The sequence below is a fragment of the Neopsephotus bourkii genome, unplaced genomic scaffold (genome assembly GCF_033783945.1).
Source record: "Neopsephotus bourkii isolate Nb327-2 ecotype Australia unplaced genomic scaffold, CSIRO-AGI_Nbou_v1 NB_384, whole genome shotgun sequence".
NCBI classification, from domain to species: Eukaryota; Metazoa; Chordata; class Aves; order Psittaciformes; family Psittacidae; genus Neopsephotus; species Neopsephotus bourkii.
Window position 1 is genome coordinate 651,220 of NW_026900889.1, and position 20,454 is coordinate 671,673.

The following is a 20,454-nucleotide window of genomic DNA, read 5'->3' on the forward strand; positions in this document are numbered from 1 at the left end:
GCGGTGCGGGTGGGCACGGCCGTTCCTGTGTGCAGATCAGCACTCAGGTATTTCCCAGGCAGAGGGGAGCTCCGGGCGGTTTGACTGCACCGCTCGGGGCAATAAATCCATTATTAAACACTGCCCCGTGCTTCCTGTTGGCAGCGGCGCAGCTCCAAGGAGGGATGCGCTGTGCTCACCCCGATGTGAGGGTGACCGAGAGGCCCGGTGGTCCCCATGGGGCTGTGCTGAGCGGGCAGTGGGCTCCCCCAGCCCCATCCCATCCCATCCCACCCACCCCTGGCCCTGCCTTACCCAGGTGCTTCCACAGAACCTCCAGAGGAAACAGGATCGCGTGGTTCACTCGGGCGTTGGGAACACGATGTCCTGGGCACGGTGCCCGGCGCGGCGCGAGCTGCTGGGCACAGCGGTGAGGGAGGCCCATGGCAGGACCATGCTCCTCCACTCGATGCTCCACCACGTCCCGGTGCAGAGCTGCCAGGGCAGAGCCTGCCGAGGGTCCCCATCTGCCCTTGGTGGCGGTGGGGTTGGTGCTGGTGCCCAGAAGCAGGACCAAGAAACTGGGGCTCCTTCTGCCAGATGGGATCCCACCGGCTCCCCTGGTGCTGCCCCACACAATGGATTTTGTGTTCAAAATACCCTGCCCCACTGGAGGTGCCGGTCTCACACTGCTGCAGTACAAGATAACGCACAGGACTTCTGCAGTCTTAACTTTGTAAGACTTGATGCACGAACTTTAAAATACCACGATTCGCCCCAAAAGCGATGGGAACTGAAAGCGCTCATTTTCTCTCACCTCGGTAGCTGAATTTCCACAGCAGCTCCTCGGTTCCACTCGGTGACTGCAGGAACTCGGAGCTCAAACCCTCTTAAAAAAGGCTCTCAACTAATGAAGCCCTTTTGAAACCTCTCTCGCAGCCTGGCTGGGTTCTCTGCTGCTGAGCGAGGGCTCAGGAGGGCCTGGTGCAGGCTGTGGCCGCTCCTTCGTGTCCCGCTGGGTCTCAGCTCAGTGTCACTCCCACCACCTCCTGCTCAGCACGTGTGGGATGCTCAGCAAGGGGCGAGTTAAACCCCCCAGAGCCAGACCTGGGATTCCTGATGCAGGAACCCTGCAGAGGCTTCACTCTGCTCCTCGAGCAGGCTCAGCAGCCCATGCGCTGGGGCTCCTCATTCTGACAGTGCCCAGAAATGGATGCAAGGGGAAAAGCTGGCACCAGGGCATGGGCACAAGCCAGTCCTTCCCGGGCAGTTCACAGACCTCCTGAGCCGGAGGCTTTGTTTTAACTGCCACTGCCTGGAACTCCGGAGATAAGGAGGTTATTCAGGAGCTGAGGCTGCGCCACTTGACAGAGCAGGCTCACTGCAGAGCTTCCGACTCCTTCCACCAACTTAATGCTTACAGGGGCTTAGCAACTGGAGCGATTCCTCCCCAAGTGTTGCCTCAGAAACACCACCATTATCTTTTACACATTAAACAAGCAACAGGCTTGCTGCGAACACTAGGAGAGGGAGGTGACAGACACAAGGCACTTGAGATGCTTGTAAAGATGGAGAAATCCAGATCCTGCAGGTTGTCCTAGACTTTTCCTGCCCGACTCCTCACTTCCTATCTCCCCAAGGGGATGCTTCCCCCCAGGTACCATAAACCCACAGCACAGCCTCCTTCACCTCTTGTGAAGGGACAGGATTTTCCAACTGCCGCTCCCTCCAAAGACACGACAGAGCGATCTGCTTAGAACACTTGGGAAGCTGAGAACAAGAACCTGGGCAACTCTTCCAGCATCCTCACCTCCAGACAACACTGTCAGCATCACTACCAAGAAGTCTGGTCTTGTGCAGGCCCAAAGAGCTGTTCAAACATACAGACAGGGCTAAGGGACATCAGATGCTTTTCTGCAGGGCAAAGCAATCCCCCAGAGCCTGCTCTTCTGCTCATGGACAGCAGCATCCATGGGGAGCTCCTGCAGAGGGGGGAGGCAGAGCTGTGTCCCTCTCACCCACCCCTGCAGCACCTGCGTCTCCCAGCTCCGCACACCTTTACCCCAGCTGGTGCCTGCCCAGGGCCTGTGGCCCCATGAAACACCACAGCAACGGGTGGCAAACAGCCTCAAAACCCTCCCCGGGCAGTGACAAGGCAGGAGAAGGATGGGAGAGGCACAGGGAGCGGATTCACCCGCCTCACACCAAGGTAAAGAGAACAGCGTGTTCCCGGTGTTACTATTCCAGTCACTGCTGGTTTATAGAGGGTGTCTGACAGCTGATAACCATGGTGAGTGTCCCTGGTACCCGGCTCGGGCTCTGGGGCTGGGCTCTGCCCCACAGAAGCATCACTGGCACGTGCAGGTGTGTACAGGGGGTTTCCCACAGCCAAATGAGGCACCGGAGAAGCCCCCACTCTTTAAAACAGGTTTTCCATACTCAGACACAAAAGAGCAAACGTCTGACTGAAACCTTGCCACGAGCTCAAACCAGCCCAGAATACACGGTTCACTCCCCTGCTCTGCAGTGCTCTAGGTGCCAAGATTCACAAACCCCAAGAACTCTTTATCAAGCACCCGTGCTCTCCTCACCTCCCCAGACTGCAATTGTAGCAGTGAAACTTCACCAAAGTCCAGCTGAGAACAGCCAAGGAACCCAATTTCACTCACAAAATGCACCACTGGTAACCCAGAAGCCTGTATCAGCACCTTACATGTGTGCTACAAACACAGGAAAGATGTTGGTGCGACTGACCCAGTCCTGGGACTGCTCAGCAGAGGCAGCAGGTGGGCATTCCAGCTGTGGGACCTCTTGTAGACCCGAGAACACACACTTGGGCTGGATGAGCTGTTTTACCAAGCACTATAAACCAGGCCTTAACAACCTTTACAAGAGAGCAACACCTCCATTAAACTTCTTATAAACTTCATGGCTCTCAGAAGAAGACATTAATGGCACAAGGAACAACCTACAAAACTGGTTTTATTCTCAGTGCTGAGCTTGGTCATGCCTCATCTACTAATTGATGAGACTCTCTTCCTGATGTTGTGACTAATGACAGACTTGAGCAATGACAAGGGCCTCCAGGCAGCCCAGCTTCCAATCGGCCCATCTCTGTTGCACCTACCCCGTCACTTCAGATTCAGAAGTGATTAAATTCTCTGATGAAGCCAGTCCCCTCAGAAGCACAGAGCACGAGCTCTCCAACAACCAGCAGAGCATTTCAATCAGAAGCCAGCGCTGCTCAGCCTGGTCAAGCTCACCCAGCCAGTCTTTGGTGGATCTGCCTGTAGGACCCCTTGTTTCTAGAGATGGAGAAATGGAACAAGCTTTTCCTACACAAAGGCATTTATTAAAAGGTATTCAGAAATTAATTCCCCTAATCCCCAGAGATGTGCACAGTCCTCACAAAGCCTAGAGTGAAACGAACCCAACTCCAGCAGGCCAGCCCCAGAGCTGTGTCCAGCACAGGGATGTCCCCACTAGCACTCCAGGCCGCGCATGGCAGCGATGCTGCTGGCCATCCTGCGGGGCGTGCTTTTCGCAGCCTGCCGGTAGTCCTCTGGCTTTGCCTTCAGCAGAGTCACGATGTTCTGCAGCGCTCTCGAAGGCTGAAGGCCGAGGGCATCCATCACGTTTATTAGATAATCTGCAAGGTTAAGGATAAACATGTGCTTGCACAGGTCACAGACACGGGGCAGGTGATGGTTATCCTTCCTTCTTCCCAGCGGCAAGAACGCTGCCACGGATGGCTCTAACCCACAGGGAAGGGCAGTGGGTTTGGAAGCTGACTGTGCTGACTGCTGCACAGGTTTGGCTTCCTGAACCTGGTGTGGACACTGCCTGCTCTGCTCAGAGGACTGAGACGTGTTCTGTCACGTTTCAGTACCTGCAGACAACACCCTCGGGGTGGTCAGACACCACAGTCACAGATAAGGGATCACAATCACGCTTTCAAAGGCAAAGAGCTTACAACAAAGCTGGGAAGTTCTGCAGAGGTGAAGGGTTGTGAGGCAGGAGGGAATTGCAGCTCACTGCTTCAGAGTCAGCTGGGGAATCGAGGATGGCAGGGAGAATGCTGAGCAACCAGCCCCACATCCACAGGCTTGTCTTTAGGCAGTACCAAAAAGACTCTCGCTAAGGTCAGTGGCATCAAGCACACTTTCCAGCGAGCTGAGGAGATAGTCTGACCTTCCCTGCTAAGACTGGAAGGGAATCCTCAGTTCTGAAGGACTTTGACTTCCACAGTCAAGAAACGCGAAGCAGTGAAGAAGCAGGAGTACCTACTGCAAAACCACCCTTCCCTCGCAGAGGGAAGTGACAGGACACTGCAGAAGAGCAGCTGTGAACCACTCCACCGTGCTGGGCATCAGACCAACACACTCATAACTACAGCAGAAACACACACTGCAGCTCCTTCGTATCTCACATAACAACAGAGCAGCCCCTGTGTTCCAGCAGCAGCCCTGTGGACATCGTGTGCCCCCCACTTACCAATGTCTGTGGCGAGCTGCTTCGTGGAGTGCACGGTGAGCTCTGGTATCTGCAGGATGACCTCGCAGTAGGTCTGCATCGTGGCCCTGGCGATGGAGCCCAGCCAGTAATCTGCCATGTTGTCCAGCTCAGGCACCTCGTCTCCTGCACAGAGAACTCTCCTTAGCTGGCAGCTCATTCACCTGCATTGGTGCTGCTTTTATTACAAGACGGAAGGGTAACTGCTTCTTCAACAGGACATTACAGTATCCAGAGCTGATCAGCTCTTTGGAGTAGTCAAAGCAGTTGCATATCCTCCCTGATGCTACACAACGCTGAAAGCTAGCTCAAGCCCCAAACCACTTTACTTGCCTCTGCTACTTCTCCAGGGAGGTCATTTCCACGGGGCTGACAGGGGATCAGGTTGAGCTTGTGGCACTGCCTGTCACGTTCTACAGGATCACCTCCCAGGAGCAGTTTGCAAACTACAGCAATGCCAAGGATTCATGGGGGCTTTTTCAAGCTCTAAAAGCATTCCATGTTCATCAGTGCTTTGAAAATTAACGAGCTATTAAAATGTAAATGCTTTAAGATGACAAATTACGTAATGCAAAAACCTCTGAACTAAAGAGTGTGTCCTCAGCAGGCTCAGGAGACCTAACTGCCAAGCTCTGTGCTTCCTTGACTGTCAGTGGAAGTAAACACAGATTAACCACACAAACCGTGGTGCGCTGCCAACCTGCCAGGAAGCATTATGCAGCTACTGTTGTTACTGCAGCAGGATGAATGACACACAGGTAGGGACAGCCATCTGAAGAGGGAACGTGAGCCAAAACACAGCTTGCTGCGAGAAACTGGGGAACAACATGCAGCAAGAAGCCTGCAGTGTGCTCTGGGGAGAAAGCTGTGAAGAGGCACCTTCTGTGCCTGAGGACTGTGGCTGCCTCAGACAGCAGCAACCATTGCACTTACTCCAGCACAGGGCTTTCATCACTGTGGCCAGCGTCTGCCCTGGTTTTGGCTGGGATAGAAACAGCAATACATCTTTCAACAAACACTAAACTTCAGACCAAGCTAAAGCTTCTGCTTTGAATGAAACTGGAAAACATTTTACCCATTAGTTAGAGGCTCCTCCTGGGTACCACCACGAGAGTCTTGGAAGAAACAGCATGACCAGATAATAAGAACTGGACTTCCAACAGCTTTGTCAGCACAACACATCACACCCGTGTCATGTCAAAATGTGAGAGCTTTCCTCAGACACTTCAAGTCTTTGGTTTCACCCTACCTTGTTCTGGGGGGTAAGGCAGTTTTCCAGCATGTAATGCCAGTTCCAAAGCAGAATCCTCTTGAGTGACAAATGGCTCAAGGTGGAGAGGAAGCGACATAATATATTGCCCAATCTAGAATAAAAGCACAAAGAGCTGAGTCACTGAACAAACGTGAAGCAAGTACTTTGCTAGAGGAGAAAAGTCAACTGCAGTAATCCACACCTGAAAGCAGATAGCTGAGCTTGACAGCCACTCGCTAACCTACATTTGCCCAGGAACAAATTGGCTCTTGCTCATCGCTGCACTTTGTACAAGAAACAGTTTTTCACAAGGTCAGAGAAGCAGTCACTGAAACAATCACATTAGGAAGAGCCTGTGCACAGAACTGCTCCTCCAAGCAAATCTTTGCTCTCTGGAGTGTTCCTAGCCATTTGTTTTCTAGAGCAGAATCTAAGAGATGGAAGCAAACAAAACCACTGAAGAAGAAACCCACACTCCAGGGGCAATGTAACAGTGACTTACAGAAATACATCACTCCCAGAAAAGGACCCTGCTCACAAATTCACACCAGAGCTGCAGAACCTCAGGCATTCAGCAAATACTGCACTGTTACTAAATGATTACCTGCTGCTACAGAGACTCTTCCTAGGTGCAGATACAGATCAGAGTACTCTGCCTCCCCATTATGGGGCACTCATCAATAGTGTCTTCTGAGCTCACATCAACCAGCCTTTTCACCTATGCAGCACACACACCACATCAATTCGTTTTCTGCACAATACAGGGGTGTTACTTCAAGACTACCCAAGAGAAAGCCTTGGCTTAGTCTTAGCCCACCTATCACTCAGCAGCAGGATAAAGGGTGGATTTGAAAAGATGTCAGGAAACAAATGCTTTGCATCTGACATTTTCTGAAGTTCCTCTTTGCCTTGGACAGGCAGAAGTGTCCTTTGATTCCTCACAGGATCAAGTAACAATCACACACATCTCAGCTTTAACTCTTGGTGAAAGGGGCAGGTGAGAAGATTCATTCCCTTGCCAACCACACACACAGCTCTTGGTGAACTGCACTCATCAGAAAGCTCCTCAGAATTCAGCAGCAACCTTCCCTTGAGGCTTTACCTTATCCACTGCCCGTGAGCTATCTAAACCAAGCCTGCCCTTGAAAAACCATTCCCTGTGTAACGCACAGAATGCCAGTAGCATAAAAACTTCCTTATCAAATTATACTTTGTATTGAGATAACAGCAGCTCATATTAATATCTGAACTGCAAATCTGGCAGCGACTTGAACCACCAAGAGAACGGGAAAGCTGTCTGGGTGCTGTTCAGCAGCACAGAAGCGAGGGGTGCCGAGTCAGAACGAATGCACAGTTCATTTTCCTTTGCCACTCAGACACCCTACTGCCAGGAAGGTTTCATTGCTATTCCATCAGAAAGAGAAACCAGGGAGTCACATGGGGATTAGAAGGGTAAGAGTTCAAGACTTTTTAACTTCCTAGTACAATTAAATCACCCCAGAACACACTGCAGGAGCTCCTCTGCTACATGAGCTGCATTAGGAAGATGTGGTCAGTGTTCACCCCTACAAACAAAAGCTGGCAGTTCCCATCCCATTACAGGATTTAACACTGTAAACAGTGCAGTTCAACAGAAGAACCACTCCTTGTGCTCCTGACTTCTTTTCCTGGTCCAGAACTTGACAAGGGTTTCACAAAAGCTACAATGAATGGCACAACCCAACTGATGAGGGCTGGACCACTGAGAGCATCTATCACCATCATGTAATAACTTAAACAAACATTAGGATTTTACACAAAAATGGGGAAATGTGGAAGAGATTCCCCGAGTGCTGGGCTTCCAGTAGCACCCCAGCATTCTCTTACGTTGCTGATATATTCCAGAGGAGTCAGGCTGAAGTTGGGCAGGTCATCTGTCAGGGTCTCACCAATGCCACCGGAACTCCAACCCTGTAAGGCAAAATGTGAGGAATGAACCTATGACTTCCCTGAGGACAAAATCTATTAGTATTCAGGAAGGGGTCACCAAGCAACATGAACTGCAACTACCCAAGGACTTTCAGAAAGCAGAAGACAGGTAGTGGGAACACTGCTTCCTTCATCCTCCTTCAGGCCCAGAACACACACCCCTTTCCACACAGCTCCCTGTGAGAAACACGTGCTCATGCAGGTCAAAGCAACATCTCAAACTAACACCAGAGCTCGCAAAGAGCTGTCTGTGGTGAATGCTGTGGATGAAGGGATGCAAACTTTGCCACTCGTTGTAGCTCATGGAAGAGCTGCGATACCAGAGGGAAACTATGAACAGGAGCAAGGTAAGCAATAGCGAACAGTAAGCTGCCCTAAGGTGTCCATCCCATGGGTAAACCTCACCAGAGCAATGCCCCCACCACTCACCTCCATCTTTGAAACGAGCAGGAGCTGCTGTTTGATGCGAAGAAAGACAGAATCAAAAGCCAAGTGGTGTGCCAGCTGGTTGAGGCGGCTCAGGGCGGATCGCGATGAGGACAACAGGTTGTGGTTACTCGTTCCTTTCTCCTAACACACACAGAAAACTGTTTACATACAGAAGCCACTAAGCTGCCCACAGAGAGGCTATGTTAACATCCTTCAGAGATCTTTATTAGGTCATCCTAATACAAAAGAGCTGTCCTCTGCAACTGCACAGCTTGGTTCCTTTGGGATGCCCTATTCCAACCAGTTAGTGATGACAGAAACTGTGCACTGCTCCCTGTAGTGCAGAACAAAGAACCAGCATCACATTCCACCAGGCCAGGCACCAGCACAGGCCAGGCACCAGCACAGGCCAGGCACCAGCACAGGCCAGGCACCAGCACAGGCCAGGCACCAGCACAGGCCAGGCACCAGCACAGGCCAGGCACCAGCACAGGCACCAAGACACTTGCAGAGAAGATGGCAAAACCAACTTTCACTCAAAGGGTACAACTGACTCCCTGCATGGAACTAAGCAAAAGTCTTCCATGAGGAGTACCTCTGGAACTTGACTATGTAGCAAACGTTAAAGTCAAACACGGAACACTGAAGGCAGAGCTTCACATGTTGCAGGTAGATGAAGCGCAGAAGAAATCTGAACATTTTGAGGAAACAAGAGACTCATAACCTTGACTTCACAACCACACGTGACCAATGATGGCAAACATAACTGAGATCAGGAGATAACTGGAGTCATTCTACCCTGCTCACAGATGCATGCCTGAATGATCTTGCAGAATGATAGTTCAGAATGGATATGGCAGTAGAGCGTAGGTGGCAAAGGAAGTCCTGAGAAGCCAGTCTGTGGGCTCCAGAACTTGAGACGGCTCCAACACAATCTTCCCAATGTTTTCCGTGACAAAAACCTCCCTCACCTGAACTGATAAGGGCATGTTCACAAAACACAGCCAGGATCTGGGGAGAGATGGAACGAGTCCAGGCTTCCTGGGTTTGGACATTTTATCTCTCCATGGATCGCTGTCTGTGTGGAAGACTTGGAACATTGCCCATCAGAAGGCTGCAGCTCAGGGTGAAAAGTAATCACCCTGCAAGGGGAATCCGGGTCTCATCTACCACCTGTGGGCCCAGCAGCAGCCCAGGACAGAGGCACTCCCCCAGCATCAAAGCTACCTTTAGAGTGTAAAGTGTTTCCATAAGGCTGGCATACTCGGATGGATTCTCCTTCAGAAGGTAATTGTATTCCTGCCAGGGATTCTTGATGGAGCTCTTCTTTTCTGCAGAACTGGTATCCTGAAAGCCAGCAAAACTACAGGGGCTGTAGGAGTCCAAGAGATACTTCCCAGCGGAGGACAGAATCCTGAAAACAAACACACTGAAGTCACCAGCAACATCCTCTGCAGGCACCGCTGTGCTTCTCATGCTGGCCCCAGGAACCACACCACATGTACACCACTTCAGGAGAGTATTAACTGGTGGCGGACACTAACGACAGCCAACACTCACATCCAGCCTGCAACTCAAAAACACTGAGAAGGAAGAGAGGGTTCTGCTCTCAGGGCACCAGGCAAACACAGAACAAACCCAGCTTCCCCCCCTGCAGCCCCTGTCTCCTATACAGAGCCTAGGCACTCAAGTCAGAATAAAGCACTTCAAGGTACAGGAGGCTGAGCAGTGCAATGCTTACAAGCAACCAAAGATCTACGTGCTGCCTGTGCTTGATGCTCAAGTTACAAGGAATCGATGGGTTAAGGCACACCTACACCCACCCCAGTGAAGGATTCCTGCCCCATCTCACAAGGGAGGGTCAGAATCTTGCCAGTTTGAGCTGATGGAAAATTCCCTCCCAACCCCATTTGTGGTGTCATTTTGATAGCCAGCCACGTATCCAAGAGAAAGGATTCTTGTGACTGTCACAGGGCACAAGAGAGTGGAACAGTCCATGACCATTCTCTGACATTTGAGCAGATGGGGAGGGCAGTGTGGGGAAACTCCCAGGCTCTGCTTTCCTTCCATGCACAATGGAAGTGCCTTGGTGGCTGTTTTCTCTCAGCTTGGTTCCTGTGCTGACAGCTCACAAATGAACTCAGCAGTGCTCACCTGTTGGCCAGCTGCTGCTCGAAGTCTCCACACTGGTGAAGGAGCTCACCACAGGTAGCAATGATCCTGGGAAAGGACAAGACAAAAAATGCATGTTAGGAGATTTGAGGCAGATAATGCCAGGATCCCCCCCATAGAAATGATTATAAAATGCAAGAACCAAACCACAGCCCACAGGGGCCACATCCATCAACAGTTAATTTGGCTATTCACTGTGTCCATTTGGCAACAACCTGGGTTTTTTTTGCCCGACAGCCTCATCCACACACATACTGCTCCTCATCGTGGCTAAGGGTGGCTCCAAGTCACCGGGAACATTCTAAGAGCTGCTGATGTTCCAAGCAATAGGACATGCAGCCTTGCTCCAGACAGGGTGGGGAGCCTCACAGCACTTACTGTGCCAGCAGCAACCTGAAACCCAGTCACCAACACCAAGGCTCCCAGCAGCACTGCAACCAAGCGAGCACAGCCCCGCAGCCTGCACTAAGCACTTGTGTAAACTGACCCCAAGTAATTCCCTTTGACGCCGATACAAAAATCAGTTCTGAGCTGGGCAAAAGAAACCCCCGTTACCGGACAGAGTTTTGGAATGCAGTCCAGTCCTCCTGGAAAAGGGAATCTGACGGGATATCATCCAGTTTACATTTCTTCCGTATAGACTGCAACGTATTTGTAAAGTCAGAGGTATACCTGTATCAAGGAATGGAGACAAGCACCAGCATAAGAGAACAGGTTGAGAGCAGCACAACTGCATGGCCTGCAGTTTGCCTATTCAGCCCTCTACAAGGACCAAGAACCAGGAATATTAAAAGGAGTTCAGAAGAGACACTTGTTCCAGTCCAAACACACGAATGTGAACAACTGATCAGTCACAGCCCACTCAACCCTACACTAGAAGACAGGCTGAAACTCAGAGTAGCAGATACTGTGGGGCTACTCCAATTTGCTGCATATGGGTTACAAGAAACTCTCCACTCCCACGAGAAGGTCTGAGTAAGACACTTTTATTACCAATGCCCCAGTGACACCTCCTAGAAAAGACCAGAAGAAGTTTATAAGGCTACTGCTACTCCAGCATCACTTGGCCCCTACTCCAGGAACACAGCGACAACAATCTCATGAATTTGTTTTCTCAGCTACTCCCCAGATGAGAACATGGATAAAAGGAGAACATTTTGTCTTCCACACCCCCCCGTTTTCTTAAATAATGCCCATAAGCTGGAGGCATGCACACTGCTATGTAACTGCCTATAAAGAAGGTGAGATCAGAGAGGTGTGCTTCCCTCTTCCCCCGAGGGCACCAAGGCAACAGGTTGATTTATACCTTGTGAGCAGCGCTTTTGGTATCAGGAGGTAATGGGTACTGGAACGCTATCTAAGTGGGCTGTCAGTGATACTTCAACACCAGAACTTGCAGTGAACCTCACTCTATAGGGTACCTCGCCCTTTCATGTAGCTTCCTAATGTGAGGTCACTTGTCCCAGTAGGTGTATTTTTCCCCGCTGAGATCTACTTTCTTCAGCCAAATTTGTCTTTGTCTCACGCTGTTTTGGGAAATATTTTCCCCTCCAAAAGTACTTTTTAAAAACAAATTTCAGCCCAACCAGAAGAGAAAACAGCCAAGAAAAGTCTCTGATTTTGCCATTAAAAGCTTCCATTTTCCCCTAAGAAACAGTCACTGCCTGAAGGAAGCAACAGGAGGGAACATCAGATGCATTCTGGTTATAGATACTTTCCGCTCTCAGCCCTTCTTCGTAAGCTACAAAGTCCTTGGCCACAAACTGAGTACTTGCTACTCCCTCAGGATAAAGAGAGCAGTGTAACTAAAAGCACCTTACTTGGAGAAAAGAGCTTTCAGGGCCTTAAGGAGCCCACACACTCCCAGTCCATCCGTGAGCTTAATGCAGTTGTCGATGGCTCCAGAAGCCAGGATGAAGAGTTTGTTGACTGAATGGTTCAGCTCCTGGACACAGTCAATTACTTCCCAATGCTCCTAAATAACAACAACAAAGTTAAGCCTGACCTTCCTTTCAGTGAGTGTCCAGATGTTAAAGACACCTTGTGTAGCACTCGATTCTCCCAGTATCCTACTGAACCTGAAGAAGGCTCTTGGTTGACATTAATATTATGGTAAAGTCTCCAGCAGATCCACACAGTGCTGGTTGTTGTGTGAAGAAGGAAGGAGCTACCGCCAACCTGACAGTGCTGCTGAATTCACTTCACTTCTTAAGTTACTTAACAATAAAAACATATACTGCAAGCAGGAAACATTCCCAAAAAATTAAGAAGAGGAAGGAGAGCAATGACAAAGACCCTTGTATTTAGTAGAAGTTTCAAGCCTCCCCCTGTGTAGTTGAACAAAGACGTTACCAAGGGCACTGCACTGATCTGAATGAGGAGGTTTTCTTCTTCCAGGTCTCCATACTCGAGTTGATAGGGCTTGTAGGGACCGTACACCGCTTCCACCAGTTCCATCACTTTCACCAGGTTCTGCTCCTCTACAAGGAATCAGGTGTTTAGTCTACAAACGGATGAATTGCTACTATAAGCCTTGCTTCAAGCAACCTGCAGCAGTCCCTCAGTTGGAGCCTGCTGCCTACACAGCCCTGGAATGTTGCCCAGCAGCTTCAAGTCTCATCTACACAGATTTTACTTATTTATTTAAAACCAAGGTTATTATCTCTACCTGCTTCCTAGGCCCAAGATGTTCTACCTCAACAAGAAAATTATCACTCACTGCTCTACAACAGCCTGGGTGACAAGAATCTATGAAACATCCCACCCTCCAGTGGAAGGGAAGGAGTGAAGCCATTTGAGAAGTGAAACACACTACTCCCACACCTTCCAACAGGAGCAATCTCATTTATCAGGAGGCCTAGTTAATACTTAAAATTGACACTAACTCGATCCACTTGGCACTTCTACTTCACAGTGTTCCTCAACCACAGCTGAAGCTGAAGCATGCACTCAGTATTTCAGTGCCACCCTGTTGAGCAGAGCTGCAAACCCAAAGGAAAACCAGGTCTGAACCACCCTTTCTCAAATGAGAGCTGGACACCAGCTGTTACTGCGAAGCTTTGCCAAATTCAAACTAGCAGCAAACCATAATTACTTTGAATCCTGGATAGAAGGAAAAATCTTTATGCCCCAAGGACAAACAGGCAATGGAGCAGGCTGCCCAAAGCCTGGGCTGCCTCCATGCTTGGATGTTTTCAAGATCAGACTAGGCAATACCCTGAGAAACATGGTCCAGCCTCACAGTGGACCTTGTTTGGAGCAGGAGGTTGTAATAGACCATCTCCTAAGGTTCCTTCCAGCCTGAATTATCCTGTGAATCATAACTGAACCCTCCCCTCATATACACATATGTAGGAACTGGTTTGACTCTGTTGTGCTGAGTCACCTGCCTTTCCATTCTTGAGATACTTCTTTTGCCAAACATCTTACCCCACAGCAAGAGATGGAAATGAAGGTTTATTGGGGTTTTCTTACACACACTCTGACAGCCGGGCAGCAGCTGTCTTCCTATGCCACCATCTTCTAGAATGTGACTCCATTTTCCCAAGTCCTTTTTAATCATTTCTACCATGAACCACAAATTAAGCTAAGCCAAAGACAGAAAATGACTGCCAAGAGTACACAAAGACAAGAAAAACAGACACAATGACAGTCATACTCCCTGAAATTGCCCAGTAATCGTAATTTACATGATCAAGTAAGAATCTGGGTTGAAATAGCTCAAGACAATGGTACGAGGAACCAAACACAGGAAAAGCAGCATTAGGAATGCTCCATTAGCTTTAATTTAGGATTTTCCCTTACCCAGTCTTTGAAGGGACCCTAGTAGATTAACAAAGGACTATAAATAGCCAACAGTTCAAATGAGGCATAAACTTATGTAAACACAACACCTCACTACATTGTGGTTTGTGGGAATTATTCATTGAGTCATGACCAAAACGAGATGACAAACATCGGAGGATAAGGAAAGCACAGGTTAGACTTTGTATCAAACACCCAGGATGCTGCTAGGGAATAAATTACCAGTGGTTCAGAAATAGTATCTGGCCTTGCGTTTTCACCTGATTATCGCATAAGCCAGTAGCAACAGAGAAACTACCAAAATAAAACTTCAGCACCCAATGGATGCAGCTTGCAAGCAGGTTTTCTCTTGTTTAGCCAGGTGTGACTTAGTTCCAGGAAACTCCTCAACTTTAATGCTTTGTAATCTTTCACAATGGGCTTCACAGATAGCTTCCCTAGAGACATTTCCTCAACCATTAGGCAGAAGAAATAGTAATGCTCATAAAAGTGCTAAACATTATTTACCATGACAGCCACGTACATGTACAGACACACAAAGGTGCAAATGCCAAAGGTCAATACCATAGAAGAGAATCCCTCCTTCCGTGTAAAACTAAATTAAATCCCAAATGGAACTTTACAAAGGAGTTGATGAACAGAATGACAAAACACAGTGCAAGAGCCTTACTCAGGTTGGGCAGCATCGCCACCTCCAGCCCCTTTGCGAAGTGGACGGTGGCATCATAGAGCTCCAGCAGCTTATTCAGCTTGGTTTCTTGTCCTGTTCTCTCCACAGCAGTGCTGAGGCAGACAGGGATGGAAGGCACCAATGCTCCCAGAGTTTGGATCAACAAGACAGTCACAACCTCATGGGGGTTCTTGAAAACCTGTGACAGCAGAAGAGCTACTAAGCAAAAGTGCATTATCCCAGAGGAACACAACTGGCAGAAAGCAGCAGATGGTTTGCAGAGAGAACCCCCAACGTACAAACCACATCTACCAGCACAGGGAGCTGTGAAGACAGGTACAGGTAAAACCTGAAATCAGCAGCACACAGGGACTACAGTGATTCAAAAACACACCTGGTAGAAAGAGGCACTTGAAAACAGAACGCTCAGTTTACACAGGTGTGTGGGGAAAAAACACATGTATCCCTAAAATACAAAGGAATTGTACTCTATCGTGAGCAAAGTTACTGGTCAGATAGGCAGAAGTTCATGCTGGAAAGGTCAGAAAGACTGTAATCAACTGAGAACGTTTATTTACATGCACCACCCTCAACTCCAGCACAAAGCAGGTTACAGCCTTTGATGGGGAGTTTTTTGCCAGCTCATCTCGGTCATTTGCTTTGAAAGCTGGGACCACCGTGAAAAAGGTCTAAGTACTCTCCAGAAAGCAGATGCAGCACAGGAGACTGAGTGAGATGAGCTTTGCCCCAGGTGCGGTTTCCCTCTCCCAACCAAAGAGCATCTGCTACAATGTAAGCTGACATCTGACCTGTAATTCACATCGAACCATTAGGCAGAAAAAATACATTTCAAAGGAACATTCTGCTCCTCTGCAGCACAGGCCCAGCACTTGCACCAGGCTCCATAACATGAAGATAAGAATCTCCTACCCTTCATGGATGAAAAGCCTCTGTGAGAGGCTCAAGAGCATGAACTTCTTTCTTCATTTCACTGAAGGACAACAGCTTTTTTGGATCCTGCATTATTCTTGGCAGGAAAAACACGTACACAGACTCAAGGGGTGATAGCAGAAGCTCTCAGATATCTTCCACCAGTGACATGGACGAGTCTAATACAACCCTGAGGGCTTCCTCCGGGCCAAGTGATAAAGCAATTCAGGCATTTCAAATGTCTTGCAACAGAACACATTTGCAACACCAACAAATTAGTTTTAACTTAAGATACAGATGAAAGTGATAGAGCAGCTTTAATGCCAATAATGCAGCAACCTTGCTGTTGGTGGAACACCAGAAATCAGATCTTGTCTGCAAGAACTGGACAAGAACAGAAAGCAGGTTGCGAGCTCTGTCTTGCATCGATAAGGCAGAGCACAACTCAAAGGGTGAGCACAAAAGAACTACTCTGAGCTCTGTGACAATTAGGAGTGTGCTCAGTCCTGTTGTTAACCTAGCATCAAACAGCCACTGCACCTGCGTTGCCCACTGGAGCTGCGAGTGCCAGGTCCCAAGGAGTGTGTCGTACAGTTCAGTTAACTGGCGATTTAAGCTTAAGTCACTCTGGCAAAGATCCTGCCATGCTGCCACCAGCTGCACCTGCAGAAGAAGAACCAGTCTAAGAGGAGAACTGACAGTCCACAGATCCAGATATTATTTCAGACCGAGAACTTGCCATGTTCAGCAGTTCTGCTAACAACAATGCCCACGCTCACCCCTCTCCCCAGACTGCAGCATAGCATTTTGTTATAGTTCAGCACCACAGAAGGAAAAGACTTTCAGCATGAAGCTAGAGGCTTCTTAGTTGATACAAAGATTTAATTAACATTGGTATTTTACTCATAAAATGAGCCTGTAACCGATACCTCCACATAATAGTTGAAATACTTGGCAAGCCCCAGCCTTGAACTTAATCCTCAAAAGTCACAGTCATGAGAGAAATTTGAGGATCAGGTTATGGCCACAGCACTGTCTGGAATTCCAACTTTTAATCTTCTTTGAAAAGAGTTTACAGAACTCAGCAGCTGGCAAGTCCCAGCAATAAAGTTTTGCTGACATAGCCACATCCAAGAAAAGCAAAGCAAAACTACAAGGTGCAGAGAATTCAAGCAGAACCCACATATCCTCTGTCTATTGCAGGAAGAAACACACAGCCCTGAAGGAAGACTTACTGTTGAAACCAGAGGGAGTAACTGAAGCTATTAAGAGCCAGAAAGAGGAGTCAGAGAATGAAACCTAAGAGAACAGGTTCCATCCTCCTTCGAACAGATAAAATACGTGATGTAGCAGCTCCCCCTACGGTCCAAGCCAAGCAAGAGATCAAGTTTTTATTGCTCTGTATTAAAGGATTATCCGGATACTGACCTTGTGACATTTATAATAGTAAGCAAGGAGCTGGGGCATCCGATCAATCTCAGTGAAGACTTTAACAAACGTTTTTGCCTGATCTAAACAAAACAAAGTAATAGTTCAGTCAAAGGTGAGGGTGAGACATTAGCCTCACTGAGCAAGAGAATTCTTCTTTGTGGGAAACACACACAACAGCCTACACAGAAAGACACACTTTCACCTCTTGCTTGCTTATTTTCTCAAACGGGAGCAGAACTGCCTAAAACTCACACTCGAACACGAACAGGCAGCAGGCACAAGGAATGAATGCAACTTCTTCAATGTAGCTAGTATCCAAGATGGATAAAGCCAGAGCGTTTCTTGGGAGGAAATTACTGTTTTCCAGAAATAAGCTGCTAACTACAAAACCAGAATATACCTCACAAAGTCCTCAGCTTTGCCTTCACCACTCCCCAGGCTGCTACCTAACCATGTATGCTGCTTCGAGACTAACAGCAGTTAGCTCTTACATGAGCCTTTGAAACCCCAGTTCCTCAAAGGTCTGGCTTGCAGGGTGAGGGGGTGACTGTAGCTCTGTCCACAGAATACATCAGTAATCAGTAATGAGACCTTGTTTGCAAACAGGACTCAGAAGGCAGAGAAACAAAAGCCCCAAGTAACCTGAGTGCTCCTCATCTGTGCAAGTCACCACAAGCAGATGCTCTGTGGACGTTTACAGATTTATATTACAGGAGCTGGACTTCAGAAAAACACATGATTTCAGTGTAAACAGGGACACTCTTCAATGGGAGAAAAGCCCCATGTCTCCACACACCCAGAACAGCCTTAGGACAAGAACTCCCCACCCAAACATTTTACTCTTTAAAGACCATCAGCTCTGCGCTCATAGTGAATGACACCAAGAGCTACTGACCTACGGACTGGGAGTTAAAGGCAGCCACAATCTGAGGGCTGGCCATGGCCTCCAGCCGGTTCTTCAGGGCCTCCAGATGCACACACTTCTCGGAGTAATCCGGCGTATCCACGAGCATCGCCAGGCTGCTCTGCATGCTCGTGAGCTTGGCTGAAATCACAGACACATCCTGCCACAGGGGAGGCAACCTGGTTACCAAAAACGGCCCTGGAAAGCATTAATACCAGTTCCATCATAGAATCATAGAATAGTTAGAGTTGGAAAGGACCTTAAGATCATCAAGTTCCAACCCCCTGCCATGGGCAGGGACACCTCGCTCTAAACCATATCACCCAAGGCCTCATCCAACCTGGCCTTGAACACTGCCAGGGATGGAGCATTCACAACCTCCTTGGGTACCCATTCCAGTGCCTCAGCACCCTAACAGGAAAGAATTTCCTCCTTATATCCAATCTAAACTTCCCCTGTTTCAGTTTGAACCCATTACCCCTTCTCCTATCACTATAGTCCCTAATGAAGAGTCCATCCCCAGCATCCCTATAGGCCCCCTTCAGATACTGGAAGGCTGCAATGACATTTTACAAACAGGCTCTTGTTTCAGATCCATCTCAAAAGCTGCTTTCAAACTCAGTTTCCCTGCAAAGCTGAAGGCACAAAGACCAGACAGGATAATGTGGTATCTACCTGTGTTTTAAGAGTCTCTTCAATGTCTGCGCTTAACGTGCTCCATTTGTCTGCTTCCTGAAGTGACTCTGCAGCCAACTGCATGCGAGATTTCACTCGGTCAATCTCTACCAGGACCTGAACAAAAGATAAATCATGTTGCCCACTGAAACAAGAGAAGACTGCCACAGACACTTACCCTGTGGGAGCGCTTCTGGCTTGGACCTATAGAAAATGTGTGAAAAGATGCCCCTGTTACAAGGAGGAAGGAGCTGGCTGACAGAGCGACAGGGGTTAAATCAACCTCCAAGGTCAAACAACACAAGGCTGGTTTGAAGTCTGGGCTGCACCTTTGGTGCCCACTGTGTCTGAAAAGCTCTACACACCCAAGAGGCAGAAATCAGTGTCTCCAGTCAGGTAACAGCAGCCTCCCCTGAGCAGCAGCATGCTCAGCTGCTCCTCACAAAGCACACACTGCACTGGGCTGTGTCACCCACCTGCCCAGCATTAGCATTAAAAGAAGTGGGTTTGTCTATCTCGGGTTCACAAGACTGTTTACTAGGCACATCTCTGGACACCTGAGGGTTTCACAAGCTGCAGGCGACCACTGCAGTAAGACAAGCATCACCTGCATCGACTGAGCTGTGTCTGCTTCAAATTTCTTTATATCTTCTTTCACGAGGATCATTTGCTCCTTCAGGAACGTTGCCTCCTGTTTCAAGACCTCCACTTCCCGGAGGACTCTGGGCATATTCTGGAGAGCCTGATGGCTTGTTTCTGCAGGAACATCAAGCACAACAGTGAGAAAGGCGGGAGAGCCCTCACAGGAAAGAGAGAGGTTAACAACACCACGAAACAACATCAGTTTAGTTCATGGCACCATAGAATGAGTTTGGGTTGAAGGGACCTTAAGGCTCATCCAGCCCCAACCCCCTGCATGGGCAGGGGCACCTTCCACTGGAGCAGCCCGCTCCAACCTGGCCCTGCACAGCCGCTTCCCTGCTGAGGCCGGGCCTGACAGGGCCCCGAGGCGCAGGGGAGGCAGCGCCGCGCCGGGAGCAGCTCCCCCGGGCCCCGCCTCACCTTCCACGGCGTTGTTGACCTCCTGGATGAAGAGCTGCAGCTTCATCACCAGCGTGGCGGCGTGAGCGTCCACCTTGCCCGGGGCCTCCTGCTGCACGGCCCGGAAGGCCGCGTTCACCCAGCTCTTCACCTCGAAGTCATCCGACAGGAACCGCGAGAAATCCATGGATGCGGCTCCGCGCACCGGGGACAGCCCCGGAGCACCGGTGACGCTCCCCGGGCCCTGCCGGCCGCCGTACCCCGGCGCGCAGCCGCTCTGCGTCCGCGGGGCGGAGCGGAGGCTGCGGCCTATAGGGGAGAGGGCCCGGGTTAGAGGCCGGGAGGCGGAGCCGCGCGGAGGAACGAACCGGTGCTGCCGGTGCAGGGCAGCCTCGCACCGAGAGGGGCCCGGGAAGGCCCCACCGGGTCCCCGCCGCGCCGGCTCCCGTTACCGGTGCGGGCCCCGGACCCGGTCCTTTCCCCACCCGAGTGCCAGACCGGCTGGTTCCGCCCAGGCTGGTTCCAGCACAGCCCCCGCAGTGCCTGTGCTCCGTCCGGTTTGTACCTTCTGCAAAGCCCATCCGCCGGAGCACAGCGCAGCCACGGTCCCGGCTGCACGTCAGCACACACACACCCTGGTGAGGGCAGCCCCTGCCCTAGCGCAGCCCAGCCCTGGCTCCCGCTCCC

General features: G+C 49.7%; 1 protein-coding gene across 1 annotated transcript; it reads right to left on the reverse strand.

Annotated features, from left to right (window-relative positions):
- Positions 1 to 3,309: 3,309 nt before the first annotated feature.
- On the reverse strand, positions 3,310 to 20,037 carry COG7 (component of oligomeric golgi complex 7). The gene is made up of 17 exons (XM_061349099.1): positions 19,789 to 20,037; positions 19,334 to 19,482; positions 18,727 to 18,843; positions 18,043 to 18,211; positions 17,145 to 17,227; positions 16,257 to 16,379; positions 14,787 to 14,985; positions 12,665 to 12,792; positions 12,133 to 12,287; positions 10,868 to 10,984; positions 10,295 to 10,360; positions 9,368 to 9,554; positions 8,141 to 8,281; positions 7,610 to 7,693; positions 5,741 to 5,855; positions 4,474 to 4,617; positions 3,310 to 3,628 (listed from the first exon to the last, which is right to left on the reverse strand). The coding sequence occupies exons 1-17, from the start codon at positions 19,952 to 19,954 to the stop codon at positions 3,462 to 3,464; spliced, it is 2,310 nt and encodes a 769-aa protein (XP_061205083.1). The 5' UTR covers positions 19,955 to 20,037; the 3' UTR covers positions 3,310 to 3,461.
- Positions 20,038 to 20,454: the final 417 nt, after the last annotated feature.

Bases quoted from the DNA above. Each gene is read 5' to 3' on its own strand.
- COG7 (XM_061349099.1), bottom strand. From the start codon at position 19,954: ATGGATTTCTCGCGGTTCCTGTCGGATGACTTCGAGGTGAAGAGCTGG. The intron at 12,288-12,664 runs GTAACGTCTTTG...GTTGTTATTTAG, and splicing joins AGATCAGTGCAGTGCCCTTG to GAGCATTGGGAAGTAATTGA. The intron at 9,555-10,294 runs GTGAGCACTGCT...GTTTGTTTTCAG, and splicing joins GAGCAGCAGCTGGCCAACAG to GATTCTGTCCTCCGCTGGGA.